This window comes from Rhinolophus hipposideros (assembly GCF_964194185.1).
Source record: "Rhinolophus hipposideros genome assembly, chromosome: 4".
NCBI classification, from domain to species: Eukaryota; Metazoa; Chordata; class Mammalia; order Chiroptera; family Rhinolophidae; genus Rhinolophus; species Rhinolophus hipposideros.
In genome coordinates this window covers 30,000,485-30,024,139 of record NC_138050.1, presented here as the reverse complement: position 1 = coordinate 30,024,139, position 23,655 = coordinate 30,000,485, and the positions used below count along the sequence as shown (strand labels likewise).

Here is a 23,655-nt window from a genome sequence, read left to right as displayed (position 1 = left end):
GAAAATGGAAATGGAAAGAAAAAGAAGCTGGAGTAGCAGTACTTATACCAGAAAAAAATAGACTTTAAAACAAAGGCTATAACAAAAGATAAAGAAGGACCCCACCAGTAATCCCACTTCTGGGTATTTATCCAAAGAAACCCAAAACCCAAGGGGATGCATACATCCATATGTTCACTGCAGCACTGTTTCCAATGGCCAAGATGTGGAGGCAGCCTGGGTGTCCATCAATGGAAGAATGGATAAAAAGCAGGTGGTACATATATACAATGGAATATTGTCAGTCATGGAAGGGAATGGGTTCTTGCCATCTGTGGCATCATGGATGGACCTGGAGGGTATTGTGCTGAGTGGGGTATGTCAGACAGAGAAAGACAGATCAATGTGATTTCACTTATATGTGGAATCTAAAGAATAAAATAGAAACAAACTCATAGGTACAGAGAACATTTTATGGTTGCCAGATGGAAAGGAGGTTGAGAGGGTGAGTGAAAAAGGGAAAGGATTAAGAAGTACAAATTGGTAGTTACATGGTAATCATGGGGCTGTAGGTTATAGCACAGGAATATGGTCAATAATATTGTAATAACTGTATGGTGTCAGATGGGTACTAGATTTATTGGGGTGATAGATGGGAGGGGATTTGGCAGCAGAATGAAAAAGGTGAAGGGATGAAGAAGGACAAATTGGTAGTTACAAAATAGTCTTGGGGACATAAAGTAAAGCATAGGTAATATAGTCAATGATATGGTAATCACTACCAGTATGTATAGTGCTAAGTGGGTACTAGGGGGATCACTTCTTAAATTATATAAATGTCTAACTACTGTGCTATACACCCAAAATTAATATAAAATAATATGCAATGTTAGCTGTAATTGAAAAATTTTAAAAGGGTGGGGGGAAATGAAAAGGAATAAGAAGTCCAAATTTCCAGGTATAAAACAAATAAGTCATGGGGGTGTAATGTACAGCATGGGGAATATAGTGAATAATATTGTGGTAGCTTGGTACAGTGTCAGATGGTTGCTGGACTTACCATGGTGATCACTTTTTCAGGTATATAAATGTTGAATAACGATGGTGTACACCTGAAACTAATGTAATATTGTATGTTAGCTATATCTTTAATAAAGATCTTAAAAAGAAAACTCAATAAGTACAACTCAGTAGAAAAAGGGGCAAAGAATATACATAATTAATTCACAGAAGAGGAAATTTAAATAACCAATACACATATGAAAAGATTTTAACAGGAAAACATAGATTAAATTACATTAAAACTCATAATGAAGAACATTTTATTAAAACATGAGGACTATATTCTTCAAAACAAAGAAAGCCTGCAGAACTAATCCAGATTAAAGGGGACTAAAAACTCATGACAGTCAAATGCTGTACATGATCCTGGACTGGGGAGAAAAATGCCATAAAGGACATTATTAGTGGACAGAATTATGGTTGGCTGATTAGATAAAAGTATTGTATGTTAATTTTCCTGAAGTTGATCATTATAAAAGGTATTCTTATTCTTAGGAAATATACTGAATATACTGAAATGTTTAGGTGTGAGGGGACATAATACACACAGCTTAATCTGAAGTGATTCAGAAAAATTCATATATGCGTATAGGTAGAGAATGATAAATCTAATGATGCTAGATGTTAACAATTGATGAATCTGGCTAAAGGGTATATGAGAGTTCATTGTACTCTTTTTTCCAACTTTTCTGTAAGTTTGAAAGTATTTCCAAATTAAAAACCCAACAACTACATTCAGATACCATTTTACACCCATTAGAGTGACAAAAATTTAGGAGTTGGATAATACCAAATGTTGGTGAGGATGTGGGAAATGGGATCTCATCCATTTTGACAAATCCATATTGGAGAAGAATTGCCTAGTCTCCTTCTAGGTAAAAACCCTAACGAAACTTTTATCATGGGCCGTAAAGACAGATAGACAAGGGTGTTCATTGCCACGTCATTTGCACATTTAGTCAAGAGGCAATACCATTAAACTCGACCTTTCACTGATCCATGCTAAGAGTGGCATGCCACAGATTTTAGATGCTGGTTTTTCTGACTTTGGTGCTAATTAAAATTGCCAAAGACAATAAATAGGTCCTTCTTGAAATCATGCTAGAAATAAAATTACATATTTTGGCAAAAGTTGTAGAATTCTCCTTTGCTAGAAGTTGATAAAATCATACACATAGATGCTAATGCTAAAATTACTTGATGTTTAAATGTGGAAGAATCATGACATCATGATTGCTCTTTGCTTCCCACTGAATTTATGAGTTTATTCAATGTCCACACAGTGAAAAATTGGAAAAATCTAAATGTTCACCAATGGGAGATTGGATAAATAAATTAGGTCATTGTGAAAATAAATAAATAAAGTGTACAGTGCAAAGGTTTTTAGTACATTCACAGAGTTCTGCAATCATCAGTACAGTCCATTTTAGAGCATTTTTATCACCTCAAAGAGAAACCCTTTACCTTCCCATTAACTATCATCCACCCAGCTACCCACCTCTATCCCTAAGCAAAAAGTAATCTACTTTCTGAACCTATAGATTTGTATATTCTGGACTTTGATATGAATGAATGATTCAATATGTGTTCTTTCATGACTGGCTTCTTTCAGTTAACATGTTTTCAAGGTTCTTCCATATTGTAGCACATACCGATACTTCATTCCTTTTAATGGCCAAGTGTTCCACTATATGGACAGAGCACATTTTATTATCCATTCATCCATTGATGAGCATTTGGCTATTACGAATAATGCTGCCCCGAACATTCATGTACAAGTTTCTGTGTGGATATGTGTTTTCATTTCTTTTGGGTGGGTAGCTAGGAGCTGAATTGCTAGGCAGTATAATTCTGTTTAACGCTTTGAGGAACTGCAGTCTGTTTTCTAACCATATTGCATTCCCACCAGCAGTTCCAGTCTCTCCACATCTTCACCAACACTTGTTATTATTGACTTTCTGATTCCAGTCATTCTAGTAATTGTGACACCTTCTTTTGTCTCGACTCATTAGATTTTTGGACAAGCAAACACCACACTGAAGCGCTGGCTGTTGGACTTTGCTTCCAAGAGGAAAGAAGCCGAGCTCCGCAGCGGTATCATTAGAAACAACAGCCTGTGGGATAAACTAATCTTCCACAAAATACAGGTAACAAATAGATGCACACTATTATTTGTCATGTAGACTAAGTTGGGTCCCAAAATATCTATGAGGGCTCTATTTTAGAGCGGTATGAAGGTGAGAAAGAGAGAGACACGTTTTTGTTAATTCTGGCCCATTTCTAAAAGTTAAGGCTACCGCCATTAGGTAAACCTCAGTATGCAACAACATGTAGGATCTGAACAATACTGTAGCTACTAAGGTGGAGACGGAATCAGGGTATCATAGACTTTCTCACTCCCCATTTGTTTTTATTTTTCTGGAACAAGTGGGTCCTTGTTGAGGTGATGTTTTTAGGCATGTGTGATAAAGAATAATATTATGTCCAAAAAAATGCCAAAAGTGTGGCTGTTGCCTCAAATCCATCACACTCTTATTCTAATTCTTTAAGATACCTGGAAGTAGAGGTGTTGGCTTCTTTCCACTCTGGTTGAGAGCAAATGGTATAGTTTCAGATGGAAACAAAGTCTAGTCAGGTGTTCTTCTCCGGCATGCCTGTGAGTTCTCAGGTGTTGGTGAGTCTGGGTGGCCTGCAGAGGAGGTTAGGGCACTGGGGGTTAGGGCCCAGGTACTGAGAAATAATCTTTGAGGAGCCCACCGACTTCCAGCCATTTAACCCTCATTCTCTCTCCTCTCCTGCCTTATAAGTCGAGCCTGGGAGGGAAGGTCAGGTTGATGATCACAGGAGCTGCACCAGTGTCTGCCACCGTGCTGACATTTCTGCGAGCTGCGCTTGGCTGTCAGGTGAGCTGGCTTCACTGCACTTGATTGTCTCAGGCTTTGTCTTGCCCGGGGCCTTCTTTCCAAAAATTCTTATTCTTCTTATGTATGTCTTAGTTTTTTATTTGGAAGATGATGTTATTCTGAGGTTGCTTGGAGAAGAGTATATATATATTATATATATATATATATATATATATATATATATATATATATATATATATATATATATATCTTTCACCCTATCCAGAGAAAGATGCATTTGTGTCCACCATAAATATGTCATTTTTCTCTAGAGAAAGACACAGAATATGCCTTTAGAGTCAAGCATGAGGGTATGGGATGGGCTGTATGTGATAGGCTGATCGACAAACGTTACAGAGAACGTGTCTTAAATGGGGCAAGGGAGATAGCCCCAATGACACAGGACATGTTGGGGGTAGAGCTGGGAGATGGCACAGCAAATACATTCCCCAGTGGGGTCATGTGCAGTGGGGCCATTGTGCAGTTTCGCTGTTCTCCCCTGCTCGTGCACAGGAAGTTAAGTAGAAAACAGACATGGACTGTGGCTGGTGTTTGTTGTGAGGGTGAGTATGTTTGGGTGCTGTAGTACTGAATGAGTTTACCAAACAGAAAATCTGAAAAGAGGTTTTTACCACAGTCAGCCATTACTCAGGAGTTAGAGGAACTTAGTCACTTGTGCACCTCCAGCACAGGTGTGACTGTCCCTTCTTTAGTAACGTTTCATCTCTTGGTGACCTAGTTTTACGAAGGCTACGGACAGACCGAGTGTACAGCCGGCTGCTCCCTGACTTTGCCTGGAGACTGGACAGCAGGTACATTGGGTGGGACAGTCCTTGCGGGACCCTGTTATTAGAATTGGAATTGAGTTAATAATTAATTGGTTCATTCACCAACTTAAGTGCTATGTCTCAAATGATCAGGCATTGGGCACACAGTCATGTAAATCAGGGAGCCATACAGAAAATGTCTCCTGTGGCGGAGTGGGATGTGATTTTGAGGCTCTGACTGTAAAGCTAGGTGGCAATAGAGATGTGCCCAGAACGTGAAAGTGACAGCTGAGAAACGATGCCCTTTACACCAGGTTTGGAATGTTTGGCTCAGCAGAGCTTTCCAGTAATTGACTGGGGATTAATGCTTTGCTGGTGAATTTTAACTAAATTTATACTGTGTGCTGTGCTGGATGTTGAAACTACAGAGAGCTATAATCACAGGTCCTTTTCCCCACAAGCAGAGACAAACACAAAAATAATTGGTGGAGCATCTGCCATGAATGAGGTTCTGCGTGAGGGGCTTAAGATGTACATTACATACATTTCATCCCAACAGCATCCCTGAGATGAGTCCTATTACCTCTGGGAGGAAATGATTGATTGTTGGTGGAGAAGCATGTAAATAATATATAAGAATTGACAGCATTATGCTTTGGAGCCAGGGTTGTCACCCAGGTCCGACTGTAAAACTTCCGCGCATTCCTTGTACCACACTGGTGGTGTAGTCTTCTCTGTGATATATCAGTTCCTTGATTTATTTGGTGTATTATAAATAAGAGCATCATCTAGTAACACAGACTCAAGTACCTAGCATGATCCATAGTGGAATTCTTCTGGGATTGATACTAACAGTCTAGGAACCTTTTTCATGGGGTTTAATGTTTAACCTCTGGTTCCTTTCCAGCGAGAGAATTTGGAATATGGATCTCTAGGTCCCCAGGAGACCTTTGCATATTTTTGTCTCTATTCTAGGAATAAACTCTCTAAATTAATTTGCCAGGGGGGGAGACTGGCTTTAATTGCAGAAACCAGAAGTTTATACCAGCTGCTCTTATTCTGAGCAGGCTTATTTGCTATAAAAAAAAAAATAATTTGCCAAAGGATATTACAGTCCCATTAGGAGTGACCATTCTTTTATTTCACATACAGGCCATGTTGGTGCCCCAATGCCTTGTAATTTCATAAAACTTGTTGATGTGGAAGAAATGAACTACATGGCTGCCAAGGGCGAGGGCGAGGTGAGTGAGGTCCCGTCTGTCAGTCACTGTCATTGCCGTTGCCTCTAAATCTGGCCATGACAAGTGCAGTGCATGTCCCAGCATAGTGTCCCGTAAAGCCTTTGAGCCATTGAGCTTGATTTTATTGGTGACCCTGGAGTCAAACACACTTCTTTTTTTTTTTTTTTTTTTTAGCAAGTCCACTTCTAAAAATTTATTCTTAGGAAATAATTTAGAACAATGTCAAAGATGTTCACTAAAGAATTTTAAAGTGATTCTTTTAAATACAAAGGCTAAACCAAACACACTTCTTTTTGAAGGTACATTTATATTTAGCTCTCAGGGAGTGTGTGGGAGGGAGGCCACTTCTGTCACATGCAACAGGGACTTGGGCCCAAGAGCAAGCAAAGGCCCCATTGGCCCGAGGCCTGGGCAGAGCTCCTATCTGCTAATTGCCCTGGACACCTATTAGTGAGCTACCTGGCAGAAGGAAAGCCTGATTACTTCAAAGGGATTTCATCCCCTCGGGGGCTTCCCAGCAGCTTTCCAGAACCTAGAGCAAGCATCAGCCCCACAAGTTGACTGCAGATAAGGTCATTAATAAAGGGAAGCAGTGGGGGCGGCCGGTTAGCTCAGTTGGTTAGTGTGTGTGCTCTTAACAACAAGATTGCCTGTTCGATTCCCACATGGGTCAGTGGGCTGCGCCCTCCACTACTAGATTGAAGGAAAACAACTTGACTTGGAGCTGATGGGTTCTGGAAAAAAAACAACAACACTGTTATCCAACAAAATTTTAAAAAATAAAAATTAAATGGGTTGGTGAATTTAAAAGAAAGAGAACGGGAAACGGGCAGGCATGGGAGGTGCCACCAAGATTCCATTGGCACTCTGGGAGCTCCCTCTGGATCATGGAATTCAGGGCTTCTTGCTAAAGGATGGGACACTCACACACCAGTTTTCTCTGTTAACAGATGATTCCCCCTCCTAGTTTCATTGAGATGTAATTGACACACAACCCGCTATAAGTTTAAGGTGTACACAGTATAATGAGTTGACTTACACATAATTGCAAAATGATTACCACAGTAAGTTTAGTTAATGTCCATCATCTCATAAAGATACCAAAAAAATGAAAGAAAATGTTTTTTTTGTTGTGATGAGAACTCTTAGGATCTCTAACAACTTTCAAATGTCTGATACAGCAGTGTTAATTCTAGTCATCATGTGTACATTACATCCCAGGTACTTATTTGTCTTATAAGTGGAAGTTTGTACCTTTTGACACCCCTCCTCCAATTCCCACCCTAACTCAACCCCTGATCTTTTTCCCTTCAGGTGTGTGTGAAAGGGCCAAATGTATTTCAAGGCTACTTGAAGGATCCAGCAAAAACAGCAGAAGCTCTGGATAAAGATGGCTGGTTACACACAGGGGACATTGGAAAATGGTTACCAGTAAGTGGTTGCCTCCCCTGTTCACAAATACTTTTATTCCGCTGTAGGGAAGAAAATATCCCATTTGCTCTACATTTGCCACATGGCAGTGGCACCCTGACTTTTCTTTTCCCCTTCTCTTTGTTGAGTGCTCTGGTGGAGACGTTTTCATTTCCTGCAGGGAACAAGTTTATACTCTTAGCATATTTGTGTAGGATTTCCACCTTAACTGTAACAAGTATGTTTTATTTTGATGTTTGACATCAATTCTGGTTGCTGCTTCCCATTTGAAATCCAGAGAGACTGCATTTTTTTTCTTATTAGTTTCAGGTGTACAAAAAAAATGTAGTAGTTAGACATTTATACCCCTCACAAAGTGATGACCGCCATCCCCTAATCAACTAACCCTCTGACATCGTATATAGCTGTTACTATTCCACTGACTATTCCTTATGCTGCACTCCACATCCTGTGATCATATATATAGATATATATTTATATATCTATATATATATATAAAATTATAGTTGGCATTCACTATTATTCAGCTTCAGGTGTACAGTGCAGTGGTCAGGCACCTACACCATCCATGAAGTGGTCTCCCTAATAAGACAAGTATCCATTAAATACCTTACAAAATCTTTACAACATTGTTGATTACATTCCCCAACTGTCTTTCGTATCCCCATGGAAGTTTTGTGGTTACCAATTGCGCTTTCTAATCCCCTCACCTTCTCCCTCATCCTCACCCTCCTCCCATCTAGCAACCCTTAGTTTTTTGTCTATATCTCTGAGACTGTTTCTGATTAGTTTGTTCACTTATTCTATTCTTTAGATTCCACATGTATGTGAGATCATATGGTATTTATCTTTTTCAATCTGACTTATTTCACTTAGCGTAATGTTTTCTAGGTCCATCCGTCACAAGTGGTAAGATTTCATTCTTCTTTATGGCAGAGTAATACTCCATTGTATAAATGTACCACAGTTTCTTAATCCAGTCATCTATTGATGGGCATTTTGGTTGTTTCCATGTCTTGACTATTGTGAATAGTGCTGCAATAAACACGGGTGCATAAATTTTTTCAAATTAGTGTTTTGGATTTCTCTGGATAGATACCAAAGAGTGGAACTGCTGGGTCATAAGGTAGTTCCATTTCTAGTTTTTTGAGATACCTCCATACTGTTTTCCATAGTAGCTGCACCAATTTGCAATCCCACCAGCAGTGCACGAGGGATCCCTTTTCTCCACATCTTCACCAGCACTTGTTTGTTGATTTATTGATGATAGCCTGATTCATTGATGATTCTGAGTGGGGTGAGGTGATACCTCATTGTGGTTTTTATTTGCATTTCTCTAATGATTAGTGAGGTTGAGCATTTTTTCATATGTCTGTTTGCTATCTGTATGCCCTCTTTAGAAAAATGTCTCTTCATGTCTTCTGTCCATTTTTCAGTTGGGTTGTTTGGGTTTTTTTGGTGTTGAGTTGAATGAATTTTTCATAAATTTTGGATGTTAACCCCTTATCAGATGTATCATTGATGAATATCTTCTCCCATTCAGTGGAATGCCTTTTTGTTTTATTGATGATTTCCTTTGCTGTGAAAAAACTTTTTAGTTTGATGTAGTCCCATATGTTTATTTTTTGTCTTACTTCCCTTGCCCAAGGGGATATATCAGTAAAAATATTACTAAGAGTAATGTCTGCAAATTTTCTTCCTATATTTTCTTCTATGAGTTTTATGGTTTCAGATCTTACATTTAAGTCTTTAATCCATTTTGAATTTATTCTTGTATATGGCGTAACGAGGTGGTCCAGCTTCATTTTTTTGCATGTGTCTGTCCAGGTTTCCCAGCACCATTTATTGAATAGATTGTCTTTACCCCAATGTAAATTCTTGCTTCCATTGTCACGGATTAAATGACCATATAGGCATGGATTTATTTCTGGGCTCTCTATTCTGTTCCATTGATCTATGTGTCTGTTTTTATGCCAGTACCATGCTGTTTCGATTACTATAGCCTTGTAGTATGATTTGATGTCAGGTATCATGATACCTCCCACTTTGTTCTTATTTCTCAAGTTTCCGTGGCTATTCAGGGTCTTTTATGGTTCCATATAAGTTTTAGGATTATATGTTTTATTTACGTGAAAAATGTCCTTGGTAGTTTGGTAGGAATTTCATTGAATCTGTATATTGCCTTAGGCAGTATGGATGGACTATATTATGGATGGACTATTTTAACTATATTAATTCTTCCTATCCATGAGCATGGTATGTATTTCCATTTAATTGTATCTTCTTTAATTTCTCTCTTCAGTGTCTTATAATTTTCTGAGTACAGGTCTTTTACTCTTTGGTTAAATTTATTCCTAAGTATTTTATAGTTTTTGAAGCAATTATAAATGGAACTGTTTTCTTAATTTCTCCTTCTGATAGTTTATTATTGGTATATACAAATGCAACTGATTTCTGAATATTAATTTTGTATCCTGCTACTTTACTAAATTCATTTTCAGTTCTAATAGTTTTTTGGTGGAGTCTTTGGAGTTCTTTATATATAGTATCATGTCATTTGCATATAATGACAATTTTACTTCCTCCTTACCAATTTGGATGCCTTTTATTTCTTTTTCTTCTCTGAATGCTATGGCTAGAACTTCCAGAACTATATTGAATAAAAGTGGGGAAAATGGGCAACCTTGTCTTGTTCCTGATCATAAGGAGAATGGTTTTAGCTTTTCCCCATTGAGTACAATGTTAACTGTGGATTTATCATATACGGCCTTTATTATGTTGAGATATGATCCCTCTATTCCCGCTTTATTAAGAGTTTTTATCATAAATGGCTGCTGGATTTTGTCAAATGCTTTTTCTGCATATGTTGGTATGACCATATGATTTTTGTTTTTCATTTTGTTAATGTGGTGTATCACATTAATTGATTTGCGAATATTGAACCAACCTTGCATAAAAAGAAGGCATCCCACTTGATTGTGGTGTATGATCTTTTTAATGTATTGCTGAATTCTGTTTGCTAATATTTTGTTGAGGATTTTTTATCTATGTTCATTAGGGATATAGGCCTGTAGTTTTCTTTTTTTGTAATGTCTTTGTCTGATTCAGGGTGATAGTGGCCTCGTAAAAAGAGTTTGGGAGCCTTCCCTCCTTCTGGATTTTTTGGAATAGTTTGAGGAAAATAGGTAATAGAGACTGGATTTTTATATATCAATGCTGTGCCTTGATATTGCTGCCTTAGTTAAACAAGGTAGAGTGCCAGGAGTGTAAAATGGGCAGGAATTTGTAAATACATGTGTTTCCTAAGTTTAAAATAGGATAAATATTTCATGGATTAGACCACCTCATTTGAATTTACTATATAGAAATTCCAGAGGCCATCCTAGGAGTGAGAGGCTCGGCCAAGAAGCCACATCCAGAGGTTTGGCCAATTTTGCTTGATGTGGTAACAACCACTGCTTTTTAAAGTTGTTACTATGTTTAAATGCAAGCACTAAAATCACTAATGTAATTTTTATTGTGTATTGTTCGATTCTTATTGGTTTAAGGAGCTTAATACTCTGAAGTTTATATTGATTTGAAAAATGTCCACCCTCCCCCAAGTAATTCAGATTTCAGAATACCAAGCTATTTAGAAATAAATTAAGTTCCTTTTTCCATGTTCAGGAGGGATTAAGTATCAGTTCTCATTCTGACTCTGGTTCTAATGAGCACATCTCATAATCTCACTGGATGTCAGTCTATAACTCTTGAAAATGAAAGAACTGGTGTAGAATGAGCGAACCTAGAAACTTTCCAACAGATGACTTTTAGAAGCATGAGTATATTTGTGGGTGGTGATTGGTTGAAAGCTGGGTTGGGGTTTGATTACTAGACGTGGTCACGACTAGCATTTGGCTGGTCTGGTCCAGAGATTGTAGCATTCCCACAGTTGTGTGGGCGGCTGACAGAACTTTTCCAAAGGGTCAGTAGTGCCCTGTCCCTCCCCCACCCTGAAACAGTGATAAAGAAACTGAAATCCTGCCTTTGTGTAGTAAACATTTACCGAGTCTTTACTCTGTGCAGAGCACTGTGGGAGGGTAGGTCTGTATCTCTGCTCTCAAGGAACTTGGCTCAGCTGGAGAGGCACATATGTGTTTCTCTGATTCAGATACAAGACTACATGAAGCTTGCTAAACTGAAGGTAGCAAGCAAAGAGGTGAAGCGGAGTGGACATGGGCTCTGGAGTCCTTTCTGTCTCCCTACTTGGCTCAATGGCCTTGGTCAAGTTACCTAATCTCTCTAAGCCTTGGTTTCCCTCTCTGTAAAATGGGATCACAACTGGCCCTGCCAGGCATCTTTATTAGGATTAAATGATAGTGCATAAAAAATCCCTGTGCTGTATGTGATTGATCCTGGGTAGACAGCAGCCACAACCCCACTCACAGTCCCCTCCCCTCTGATAAACAGAATGGTACCTTGAAGATTATCGACAGGAAAAAGCATATATTTAAACTGGCACAAGGAGAATACATAGCACCTGAAAAGATTGAAAATGTCTACCAGCGAAGTGAACCTGTTGCTCAGGTGTTTGTCCATGGAGAGAGCTTGCAGGTAAGTGCTTTCTGAGCTGTGAGCTCTGATGCCCAGGCGTGGGGAGTGGGGTTCTCCGGGGCCTTTAAATGCGATAGAAAGTTTTTGATGGGTGTGAATTGACTTTCATGTTTGACATGCTGGAATGTTACTTGCTGCGTGGCATTTCTTATCCAGAAAGGTGTTTTCTCTTTAATTTCCATATTTTTTAATTTTACCCACAGTCATCTGGTATACCAAGGGAGGGTAGATAAAGATACCAGAGAGTGGGTAAAATATGCTTCTAATTTAATTATGTGGGGATGATATTGATATATGGACTATGAGAAAGTTTGGCATTTTCAACCATGTTAAATAAACCCAACTTATTTATGATATGCCTCCTCAGTCATTTTTGAGAAAACGGTGGTTGCGAGCCAACATATACTTAAAGTTGAAACAGAAGGACAATATTGTAGTGAAATATCCATTTGCCAAAATGTTGGATAGATGGTGACAAGGGAGAGAAGGGGGTCTGGTTTCCTGAAGGTTAATCTTTTTATAAATCTTGAGATTTATAAATAACGTTAGAAGCATATTTTCTTATAAGAAAGTGGGCCTGTTTTTCTTGACCTAGACTCTTACCGTGCCATTGAATTTTTTAAATGTATTATTTGTTTATTTATTTATTCGATATGTGTCACCTTATTTGCTTATTTGACTCTGTTTTATTTTTGGAAAAGTATACATAAGTGTAAATAAAAATTAGGATTGTGTTAGATTTTGATTCTCAGTAGTTCTTGTAAGACATTTATTGCAAAATTCCTGTTGCTATCTATAGTTTAGAGCCCGGTGTTCTTAACCTGGGCTCAGTGGACTTCTGGGCCTGGTAATATGTTCTGAAGACAGAATCTATAACTTTCATCAGTTTCTTCCAGGGGGTCTGTGATGTATAATAATAAAGGACCACTATTCTAGAACATCTGGAACAAACCATGTAATAACTCATTTGTCTGTGTTAAAGGCATTTCTCATAGCAATTGTGGTACCAGATGTGGAGACATTGTGTCACTGGGCCCGAAAGAGAGGATTTGAAGGCTCCTTTGAAGAGCTGTGCAGAAACAAGGTAAGGTTCTCAAGTGTGTGGTCTACTTCTGCATCTTCACTTTGCGTTAAGTGCAAAGTGCAGGGGCCTCCAACTCAGGAAACATCTTATTTTGCTTACCTTATTAGGATGTCAAAAAAAGTATCCTAGAAGACATGTTGAGACTTGGGAAGGAGTCTGGCCTCAAACCATTTGAACAGGTAAGACTTTCGTGAAAGTGCATGAATTCCTGCAAAACAAGTTTTTGACTCGATTTTTTTATGAGTAGATTATAGAACAGGATGATATGACCTAAAGAAATCCATGAGGAATAAATAATGGAATGGTTTGGCAAGGGAAGGGATTTCTTTCAGCAAGGGTGTGGATTCTCTTTTCCTGGAGGTCAGGATACAGTCCTGAATCCTATCCTAATAAGCCGCTGCCTTTGTTGAGCGAATGCAGCTGGGCCTGAGGTGAGAGGATGGTTTCGCATAAGGGTCTGTATCCCCTTGGGCAGCTTAGGTGCTTGTTAGACTTCAGTTGCATCTATCCTCTTTCTTCCTTTAATAACCTTGTTTATTTGCAGGTCAAAGGCATTGCTCTCCACACTGAATTATTCTCCGTCAGCAACGGCCTTCTCACCCCAACAATGAAAGCTAAAAGGGTAGAACTTCGGAATTATTTCAGGTCACAGATAGATGAACTTTATTCCACTATCAAAGTTTAATGGGAGGAAGAAAGTTCAGAAGAAACCACACACCTCCGCAATCTTCTGATGGCCTTCACGTTGGTAATTTTGACTACAGCAAGCATAGGGAAGGGACCGTCCATGTTTGACTTGTGCATTTGGGGTTCTTGTCATAGGAATATTAGAGGAAATGGAACACTGCCTTACAGTCACCTCGTGTTGCAGACCATGTATCTGGTGATATACAATTTCCAAAATGAGCCTTAAAAATTGTAAAGGGGAAACTATAAATGTGCTAAGTTATTTGCGACTTCCTCAGTTAAAAAGACAGGTGTGAAACCTTCTGTCTCCCTGTTTTTCTAACCAAGGGATTAGGACTTTGCTATTTCTGAGATGTCTGCTGCTCACTGCAAATTTTGCAGTTGTCTGCTGCTCTGAAGAGTACAGTGCACTGGAGGGAAACTGTCCCTTAAGAACTATCCCGGCTGGAGAATGTCACAAGTGGACCAGAGGTGTTTTGTTTTTTTTTTTGGATCCCTGCCACCTTCTCTTCCCCATTTCTGATAAAGAGTTCTGAAAGCCCTGCTCTTCTCCACAGTCCCCTATTGTTCCTGTTGCAGAAGAAGGTTCCCAGTGAAGCAAAGGACAGACCAACCCAGAACAGCGTAGATATATTGAGTCTCAGATGAATGGCCACTTGCCAGAGCGAATGGATTCTGGCGCCCACAGCGCAGAATGCTCTCGGACCCTCCTCTGCAGACCTGATTCCTCCCTCCATCCCTTCCCAGGGGCTATGAAAAAATCTGCCTTAGACTACTTTACAGTGAAGACAAGCATTTTAAGAAGGAAATAATTACCTAGAAAGACCATGCTCAACTGTGACGCCTAAATAACTGTCCACTTTATCTTCACTGAACCAGTCACTCTGTGTGTGTGATGGCCAACGGATTTTTAATGTGGTTTTCATATCAAAGGTTCATGTTGTGATTAACTGGCTTTTTTCCCCATAATAAACTCTCAGGCAAGGCATGTCTTTAAAAAGATTAAGGGAGTAGATAGACTTGGGTACTTATTTAAATGGACAGTAATAAACAAATACTCTTCTATCATCATGCTACCTGATTTCTAATGAAATGTATTTGACAAGCCAAAATACTAGGATGTAGAAATCTGGAAAACTCATTTCCTGGGAGGAACTTCTCAAGGGGTTTTTTAAAAAGTTAATTTGGGAAATTAGCAGCATTTCACTTTATTGCAAGCCTTTGCCACATGTGACTGAATTAAGTTGTCATTTATACATTTAAAGCAATTGTTTGTGGGTGTGTGAAAGTACATGTATTACACAAGCACAACAGGTTTGCACTAAAGAATTGTCATTGTAGTAACACTATCTGGTAGCCTAACTTCATGTGTGTATACTTAATTGCACAAAAGTCAATAATTTGTCACATTGGGGTTTTGAATGTTTGCTTTAAGTGTTGGCTATTTCTATGTTTTATAAACCAAAACAGAATTTCCAAAAACAATGAAGGAAACCAAAATAAATATTTCTGCATTTCAAGTGAGTGAAGCCTCTCTTTTCAGGTCAGCTGTAATATTCAGGTCAGCCTTTGCTTTGCACAAGCAAAGAGCTGGCGTGGCCCTCGGGGCCACCCCGTGGGCTCCTTCCCAGGTCTTCTTCCTCTAATGCTGCTGAGCTGACAGGCTGTCTGGCAACAGTCCCACTGTCCTGTGGAGAAGAAAATTATGGTGTGAATAATATGGGTATTCTTGAAAATGCACATTCTTTGCCGGAAAATGACGTTTCTGGAGACATTGGCTGTAGTTGGTGGTTCTGTGGTGGATTTAGTTCTGTGCATGTTAGTCATTTTCTTATATAGAACTGGTTTGGAAGCGGTCTAAGAGCAACCACCTTTTTCTTTTTCCTCTATCCCTATTCTACACTGTCATTTTAAAGATTTTCTTTTCCAAAGGTGTTCATTAATCAACCCCCAATTCCTTATACAGCCTGTTGTGTTTAAATCAGTCTTCCTCCCTCCCTCCCTTAAATCTTGTGTTTGGTGTGATGTTTGGTTTCTTTCTCTAAAGCTCAAGCCCTGTGCACGCATCTCTGGTAAGGCTACCAATGCATTCTTTAAATGCATTCTTCTATTTAAAACAAATTTTTTTTAAAGAGCTATATTCATGGGGGGCTTTTTTAAAAGAAAGATTTTATTGGGGAGGGGGAACAGGACTTTATCGGGGAACAGTGTGTACTTCCTGGACTTTTTTTTTCCAAGTCAAGTTGTTGTCCCTTCTATTTTAGTTGTGGAGGGTGCGGTTCAGCTCCAGGTCCAGTTGCCATTGCTAGTTGCAGGGGGCACAGCCCACCATCCCTTGCGGGACTCGAGGAATTGAACTGGCATCCTTGTGGTTGAGAGCCCACTGGCCCATGTGGGAATCGAACTGGCAGCCTTCGGAGTTAGGAGCACGGAGCTCCAACCACCTGAGCCACCGGGGTGGCCCCTCTGCCCTTTTATTTTAGTTCTTAAGATTTTTATCCTGTTTTATCTTACCTTTTTCTTCCTCTCTTCCCTTATGAAGTGTGAGCTTCTTGAGAGTAGGTATCACTTTTCTTTTTCCCTTTCTTAGCACTGAACACAGCACTTAGAAACTAGTAGCTATTCATTAAATAAGTCTGTTTGGACAAATACTTGGAACTTTGAACAAAGCTGCTCTTTGTAATGCGGTTGACAAACACAGGTTTTTCTTTTTTAAAAAAACTTACAACAAAATACACACACAGTTTACCATCTTAATCATTTTTAAGCATGCATTTCAGTGGCGTGAAGTGCATTCACATCATGCAACTGTCACCACCACCCATCCACAGAGCTTCTTACCACCCATCTTACAAAACTGAAACTCTACCCGTTAAACACTAACCCCCATTCTCTCTTCCTAGCCCCTGACAACGAAATTCTACTTTCTGTCTATGAATTTGACTACTCTAGGTATTTTACATAAGTGTAATCATGCAGTATTTGTTCTTTAGTGTCTGGTTTATTTCGCTTAGCAGAATGCCCTCAAGATTCATCCATGTTGTAGCATGTCAGAATTTCTTTTTTTAAGGCTGTAGAATATTCCAGTATATGTATGTGTTAATGCTGCTTTGAACATGGGTGGACAAACATGTGTTTTAGTCCCTGCTTTCATTTCTTTTGGGTATATAGCCAGAAGTAAATTGCATACAGTAATTCTATGTTTAATTTTTTGAGGAACTGCCATGTTGTTTTCCACATCGTTGCACCATTTTACATCAGCAATGCGCAAGGGTTCTAATTTCTCCACATCCTCACTAGTCTTGGTTTCTGTTGTTGTTTTGTTTCTTATAATAGCCATCCTAATGGGTGCGCAGTAGTATGTTATTGTGGTTTTGATTTGCATTTCCTTAATAACTGTATATCTTCTTTGGAGAAAGATCTATTCAAGTTCTTTGCCTATTTTGAAAAATTGGGTGGTTGTTTGTTATTGAGCTATCGGAGTTCTTTATGTATTATGAATAGTAATCCCTAAACACTTTTGGAGTTTTAACTTTCCTGGTGCACTGTTTGGGGTCAATGCCTGTTCAGCAATAGTAGATGCATGATGGTCCTCAATCCCACAGATCCAAACTTCACCTCAAAAGCCCAGTGGTCTCTGTCTCAAACCCATCTCTCCAGCCAGAACAGAAGAGAAGAAATCTGGTTGACTGGAAATGAGGCAGTCCTTTCTTCTCTCCAGGCCTCTGTGTGCTAAGTTCCTTTCAGTAACGGCCCTGAAGCCTCACCTGGCAGAGCCTGAGCCTGGAGGCCCAGGCAGGAAGTGCCAATCCAGCAGTAGTAGTCCTGATGCCCTCCGAGCTCACCTCGCTGCTCCCTGCAGGCCCCAGCTATGACACACGCTCACTCTGTATCCAAACTCGGAAATGCAGTTTGTTTTTAAGTATATTTGGCATTTGGTAGGTACATGTTTTTGCCCCATTCCCAACTTTTAGATTACTTACAATAATACTGATAACTGAAATGTTTTGAGTATTGTCGCCTACCAGACACTATTCTTAGCATTTTACACAGATGACCCATTTTATGTTTACAACCCTTTGAGCCAAATGCTACTGTTGTCCCCGTGTTCCAGACAAGGAAATGGAAGCACACAGATAATTTAATCAATGTCATGTACCCAGACAGAACTGGCGCCAAGAAGTCTAGCTCGACACTATGTTCTCAACCTCATGATGTGGAGGTTTCTTCTTTTGTACCTTCAGCAGTGAACTTCCTGACAAAATGCGTCATTGCATTGTTTCTTTGTGCCAGCAGTTCTGCCTCTGAGCTTCAGTACAAAGGGTTTTGACTCCTATCTAAGAATTGTTCTTTATTACAGTAGGGCAAATACTACTTCCCAGCATTTTATTCTGGCTATCCGGCTTATCAAAAATGAAATATCGTAGCTCTCTGTGATGTTGGTAATCCCAAATCCATTAAGGACCAAAAGTTTGGTAGAACCAGCCACTCTATTTTAGGAGGAAAATATGTATAAAGCTGAGTCATAGACATAAGGTAGGTTCGTGAGATCCCTTCAAAGTTCTAGGAGTCTTCAATTATGGAGGTGGTAATAGCTATAGGGATTGTGGATTTGTTGTAGGCAGTATGCTATGCTGCGTGCTTACGCTCTCATTTCACTCTCACAAAACCCCTGATAGACCAAGGGACTCGATCAGGTAACCTGGGGAACCAGGAAATCTGGATAGAATTTAGACGAAGGCCCTAATAGAGGCCTGGGGGTCCTTGATATTTGAACAGGAGTTAAAAGAAGGAGCTGGCAACAGGAATTGAGAATTACCTGCCGTGGAGGAAGATGGGAAACCAAGAATGTGATCTCCCTGAAGACAAGAGAGGAAAGTGCTTCAGGAAGGAAGGGAAGTTACATCATATGCTGTTGAAAGGTAGAATAAGGTAGAGATGGAGAAATGGCTGCTGGATTCAGCAGTGGGGGCAACCTTGGCAATAGTGTCCCAGCAGAGTAAGAAGACCAGAAGCCTGTGTGAAGCAAGTGGAGGCATGAACTGGGAAGTCAGGAAGAAGGGTGGACAGCTCTTTTTTGAAGTTTTATCATGAAGGAGACTAGACAAATGGATGGTAACTGGAGAAAATGGGAGGTTGAGAGATTTGTTTTTGTTTGCCGGTGGTGGAGGTTTTTAAAATGGGAAATACTAGAGCATAATATGCCAGTGAGAATGGTGGGGGGAGAGGGAGGGGGAGAGAGAGAATATGAGGAAAGAGGGGAAGACTGCTGTCCTGAGAGAGGATGAGAGGGTACTTTCTCCATCACAGCACTAGGGGATATAGAAAATGTGGGATAGATGTCAGAAGATCCATGGTGACCGAGGTAGAAAACTTAGGGAGCTTCTATCTGGATACTTCTATTTTATTCTCCGTTGAAGTACTCCTCCTGGTTATGGATGACAAAACTGAGCCCTGCAGAGATCAGCTCACCTGTCCTAGAAAGGGACTGACCTGGATATTGTGACTCCGGGGCCTCTCCGTGCCTGGAGCGCCTGTCTTGCTGTCCCTTCCTCTCCGTGTTGTGGTGCCCAGTGCCCTGGGTACCCTGAGTGCCCCATGACTGTATTGGATGCATTTTCTGAATTAGCCAGTCCTCAGGTGCAACCATACTTTCCATGGCAAATACGTATACCTGTTCACAATTCGTCATGTCCCAGGTGGTAAATGCCTCGGGCCCTGGAATTTCCTTTTTGTGTTTTATCCAGATTTCCATTGCTTCTTTTCACGGCAGCATACGCAGAAAAAAGCCTGCCAGTCTGTCCCCATGGCTGGCTGCAGGTGGACAGAGGCAGAAGGCTGTGGCAACACCTTGAGAGATGGGGGCCCAGGGTCTGTTAGGCTGAGCAGGCCTGGAGCGCCCCTCCCATTCCTCAGCCTCCAGCCCCTTCTGTATTTATGATGGAAAGTAGAGTGGGTCCTGAGTCTGGCTGAAAGGGCATCCTGGTGAGCGTCCCAGCACAGAGGCAGCTCCTCCACACCTTCTCTCAGCAGAGCTGTCTCAGCTGCAGGTATGAGATCACGAGGGCAACCCTACACTGCCACCCCAGCTGTCCTCTCACCCGGTATCCTAGAGGAGATGCCCAAATCTGTGTTCGTACTGAACTCACTTCACTCAATGTGGGTGATGCGGAAATTGACCCACCTTACTCATTATCCATTATTTGTCAGAAGAAGAAATCCAGATTTCCCTTTGACTTTTAACTCCTTCCCAGCGCTGACTTGCTGAAAATGGTAGAAGTCTTGCTGGATGAATTCTGCTTCTCATCACTGTACTTCAGGTACAGAGGGATTCTGTTCTTGGCGGGAAACAGGCGTTTTGTCCCCGCCCTCCCCCCCAAGTATATTTTGCATGTAAATTCTTAGCTGCTCTCTTTTGCTGAAGTTTTTAATGGGGTCGGGGGTTGGCTGTACAATTTCTCAAACACAAATCGTCCTTGCTCAATACTAAGGCTGCGACACCCCCCACCCCCCACCCCCCACCCCCTTCCCCAAGAACTCCAGACAGGCTTCTGCTTTTCAGGTGGCTTGTTCACATCGGAGGGTGAGTCATGGGAGTGCCAGCGGTGCCCAGCCACAGGGGTATTTAAGCACCACACACTACGTGGGACATACGTGAAGTGTGTGTGAAACCAGTTTGCTCACATTCTGCATCAGGCAACGTGTGTCGACTCAGAGGGACATTTGTTTTTGAGTCTCTTGCTTTCCCACACCCCTGATACTGCTTTCCTCCACCCTGCTACACTCCTGCCAGTGCGTCAGCCCCGCCCGGCTGAGTCGTCAGTGGGCCCTACGTTTGGGAGAAATCGCAGGGCTGCCTCAGGCAGCCTCAGCTGCCACATCTGGCCGATGCTTTCTCCTGTCATCTGTCACATCTGTCCATTGCCCTTCGGCCCTTATTTCTACTGCCCTTCAGGGCACTGGCTAGCTCTTGCTGGGACAGGTGCACCAACCTCTTAATTGACCTCCTTGTCTCCTGTATTGGCCTCTAGGAACTCACTCACTTTTCCTCCACTCTGCCGCAAGAATGGTTTCTCGAAGTCACAAGTCTTGTCACGTGATTCCCCTACTTAATCATTCAGAAGTTTCCCATTGCCGCCAAGTCTGAACTGCTTAATGTACTTAAGAGGAGGGCTTCTCAAACTCTATTGTGCATCACATCCCCTGGGGATCTTAAAATTTGGATTCTGATTCAATAATTCTGGAATCAGGCCCGAAATTCTGCATTTCGAATAAACTCCCAGGTAATGCCAATGCTGCAAGGTGCTGGAAGATCCATGCTTGTCTCCCTAGCCTCATCCTGGGCCACCTTCCCAACTCTGTTCCAGCCACACTGAACTTATTCTAGCTCCCAGAATGCTTCACGCTCTTGCTCACCACTGGGTCTTTGCACATGCTCTCTCCAGGAGCATTCTCTTACCCTGGCCTGGCTGGCTCCTACTTCTTTATTTCAGTTAGATCATAGATGTCACTTCTTCTAGGAAGCCTTCTCTGAGTCTCCAAGCCCAAGCCCAGGAAAAAAAGTGGTGAGCATGTTAATGGCCTGGCAGTGAGGTAGAGGGGTAGGGTGGTAATGATCTTTCTTTGCTACGTTACAAGGTCAAAGGTGGGTGAGCTGGCCTGTGAGGTATAGGGCAGCAGCCACAGAATGAGGAGAGCTCCTTCCTTCCAGAGAAGGTTCTAGGAAGGTTTTTGTGTCACCTGGGGATTAGAGAGGGAAGTCTGTTTGTCTTGAGCTTGTCTGAAGGGTCGTTGGCTCATGGTATCTTGGCTCTCATGCTATCAATTCTCAGCTTAGCAGAAAGGGTCACTAGTTGCCCAGGACTCTGAACAAGGTCAGCCTCACAATCACAACTGTGTTCTCAGACCACCCAAAAGTAGTGTCAGAGTGAGTAAGGTGATTCAAAGGATGAAAACTTTTTTCAGAAAGTTCTTTTCAACCACAGCTTGAGGGAGAATCATAGAGACAAATCTCTACTTTAGAGATTGTAGTCCAGGACTTGTTTTTCCTCCTTCCTTAAAAAAATACTGTTCTTTGGGGGTATCCTTTCCTTTTATAGTCTCTGCTCATTTGGCCTCTTTACAAGTTTGAATTATAAAATTACTTGCTATGCAGGTTGGAAGTCAGTGCTTCTTTGGCTAGAGCCATGCTGGTTTTTGCTAGAATGATCCTGCCAGGATTCCTGCACCAGCCTCTCCTAACCCTGCAGGGAACAGGGAATGGAATCTGAGACACGTGACGCCGCAAGCACTGATGTGGTGGTCAGACCCATTTAGCCATGTGATCTCAGCTTGGGGCGGAGCAGTGCCAGTTAGGTCTGGAAAAAGTAGAACATTAGTTACAGAGCAAATAAGTTTGGTAGTCGCGTAGAGCCGGGGAAATGTCGGACAGCAGGTGACACACGAAAGGATATCATGCCACTGCCATTGTTACAATGGAAAAAGCTTTCTGCCTTCCAACTTTAACAGACACCGATGAATACTTCCTTTCTGAATTTTATTTCCTCTTTACGTAGAGAGAACATCCAAGTGAAGGTCTCCTCCTTCCTTGCCCCACCCTTGCCGCCTGGGACTTTTCCAGGTTTGTTTTGCTGCGTCATAATTACAGATGTGGAGCAGTTGGTCTGTTTAAAACAGATAACGACTTTAGTTTCTTCCTGGCGAGAACTGCCAAGGGTAGTGGGTTATTCCCATGTACCCAATAATTCGTAAGTGCTATAGGAAGTTAAAAAAGAAGGTTGGAGAATCTGAGAAATAAATTATTTTCCACAATAGAAAACCATACTCTTTGCCTTAAGGGAAACTTACAGGAATGGATTTGATACATTAGGGAAGAGAATATGCACAAGAAGGGGACAAATGAGTTGAGCAAGGTCAGTTAAGGTCTCTAGTCTTACTAATTTTGAACTGACTTAGAACCAATATTTACAACGTCTGCAAATGAGTAAGTAGCTCTGGTCTCCAATTACCTTTTCAAATCGCCAGCCCCTTTCTTTATGTGCCCTCTAGTGGACACATACTGAGCAGACAATTCAACGGAAGAGTCCATTAGAAAAAAAGCAAAGATACACCTTAAGAAATGAGAAGCCCTTATATAAATCTAGGAGCCTCCACATTCTTCACCTCTTATCTTCATGAAAATGCTGTAAGATACATATTAATAATAATATCTTTGTTTATATTCTCACTTAAACATCAAACTTCTCATTCTGAAGTACGGAACTAATTATACATCAACCCACTCCACAGGGAAGATCCATTTCCACAGAGAAGCACCCACATCCAACCAGTCAGTTTATCCCAAGGATCTAAGATGGTTTGTAGTTCTTTATTATCTGTATTTGTACTATAAAAGCAGTCGGGGTTTTTCCATTTGCCAAACATGGAAGTTAAGCGTTAAGTTATTACATAACTCAAGGACCCGCTACCTAGATGTCCTCCAGTGTCCTGCAGTCCCCTGCTCTCCCGTATCTCCGAGCTTCTTCTGAGGTTGCTCACCTCGCTCCAGGTACCTCCAGGGCTTAGGACCCTGCTGCCTTCACTCCTGTGTTTTCAGCCCCCTTCCAATCACCCACGCGCTTCACCCCATCCTGAACACTCTCCCTAACTCTTCACAACCCTTCTCGATGTAACAACACAAAGTTGTTGAGTTTAGCATGGCAGATTACTTTGGGGGGAAGCCATGGCCAACAGTTTCTACTTTACGATGATGCTTGTGCTGTACTCTCTCTGCCACGGTTAGCTAACCTTTTGTAAATGTGTACGTGGCAGATCCCGAAGTTATGTAGGCTATATACGTATATCCTACATCTATGTATATTTATATATAAATAAGCCTCTCTCCTGTATAATATATATATGTGCACATT

The 23,655-nt window shown here is 41.0% G+C and overlaps 1 protein-coding gene across 20 annotated transcripts in view; it reads left to right on the top strand.

Moving 5' to 3' along the window:
• ACSL1 (acyl-CoA synthetase long chain family member 1) overlaps positions 1 to 15,271 on the top strand; it is a 68,215-nt gene extending 52,944 nt beyond the window's left edge. For 19 of the 20 annotated variants that reach the window (XM_081046947.1, XM_081046957.1, XM_081046955.1 and 16 more), the window contains 9 exons: positions 3,054 to 3,188; positions 3,849 to 3,944; positions 4,684 to 4,756; positions 5,864 to 5,952; positions 7,267 to 7,383; positions 11,833 to 11,976; positions 12,959 to 13,060; positions 13,168 to 13,239; positions 13,605 to 15,271. In XM_081046947.1, coding sequence (XP_080903073.1) covers positions 3,054 to 3,188; positions 3,849 to 3,944; positions 4,684 to 4,756; positions 5,864 to 5,952; positions 7,267 to 7,383; positions 11,833 to 11,976; positions 12,959 to 13,060; positions 13,168 to 13,239; positions 13,605 to 13,745 — 969 coding nt within the window. In that variant the 3' untranslated portion in view covers positions 13,746 to 15,271. The remainder of the gene's footprint in view (positions 1 to 3,053; positions 3,189 to 3,848; positions 3,945 to 4,683; positions 4,757 to 5,863; positions 5,953 to 7,266; positions 7,384 to 11,832; positions 11,977 to 12,958; positions 13,061 to 13,167; positions 13,240 to 13,604) is intronic. The other variant, XR_013993241.1, reaches the window with a different exon arrangement.
• Positions 15,272 to 23,655: the final 8,384 nt, after the last annotated feature.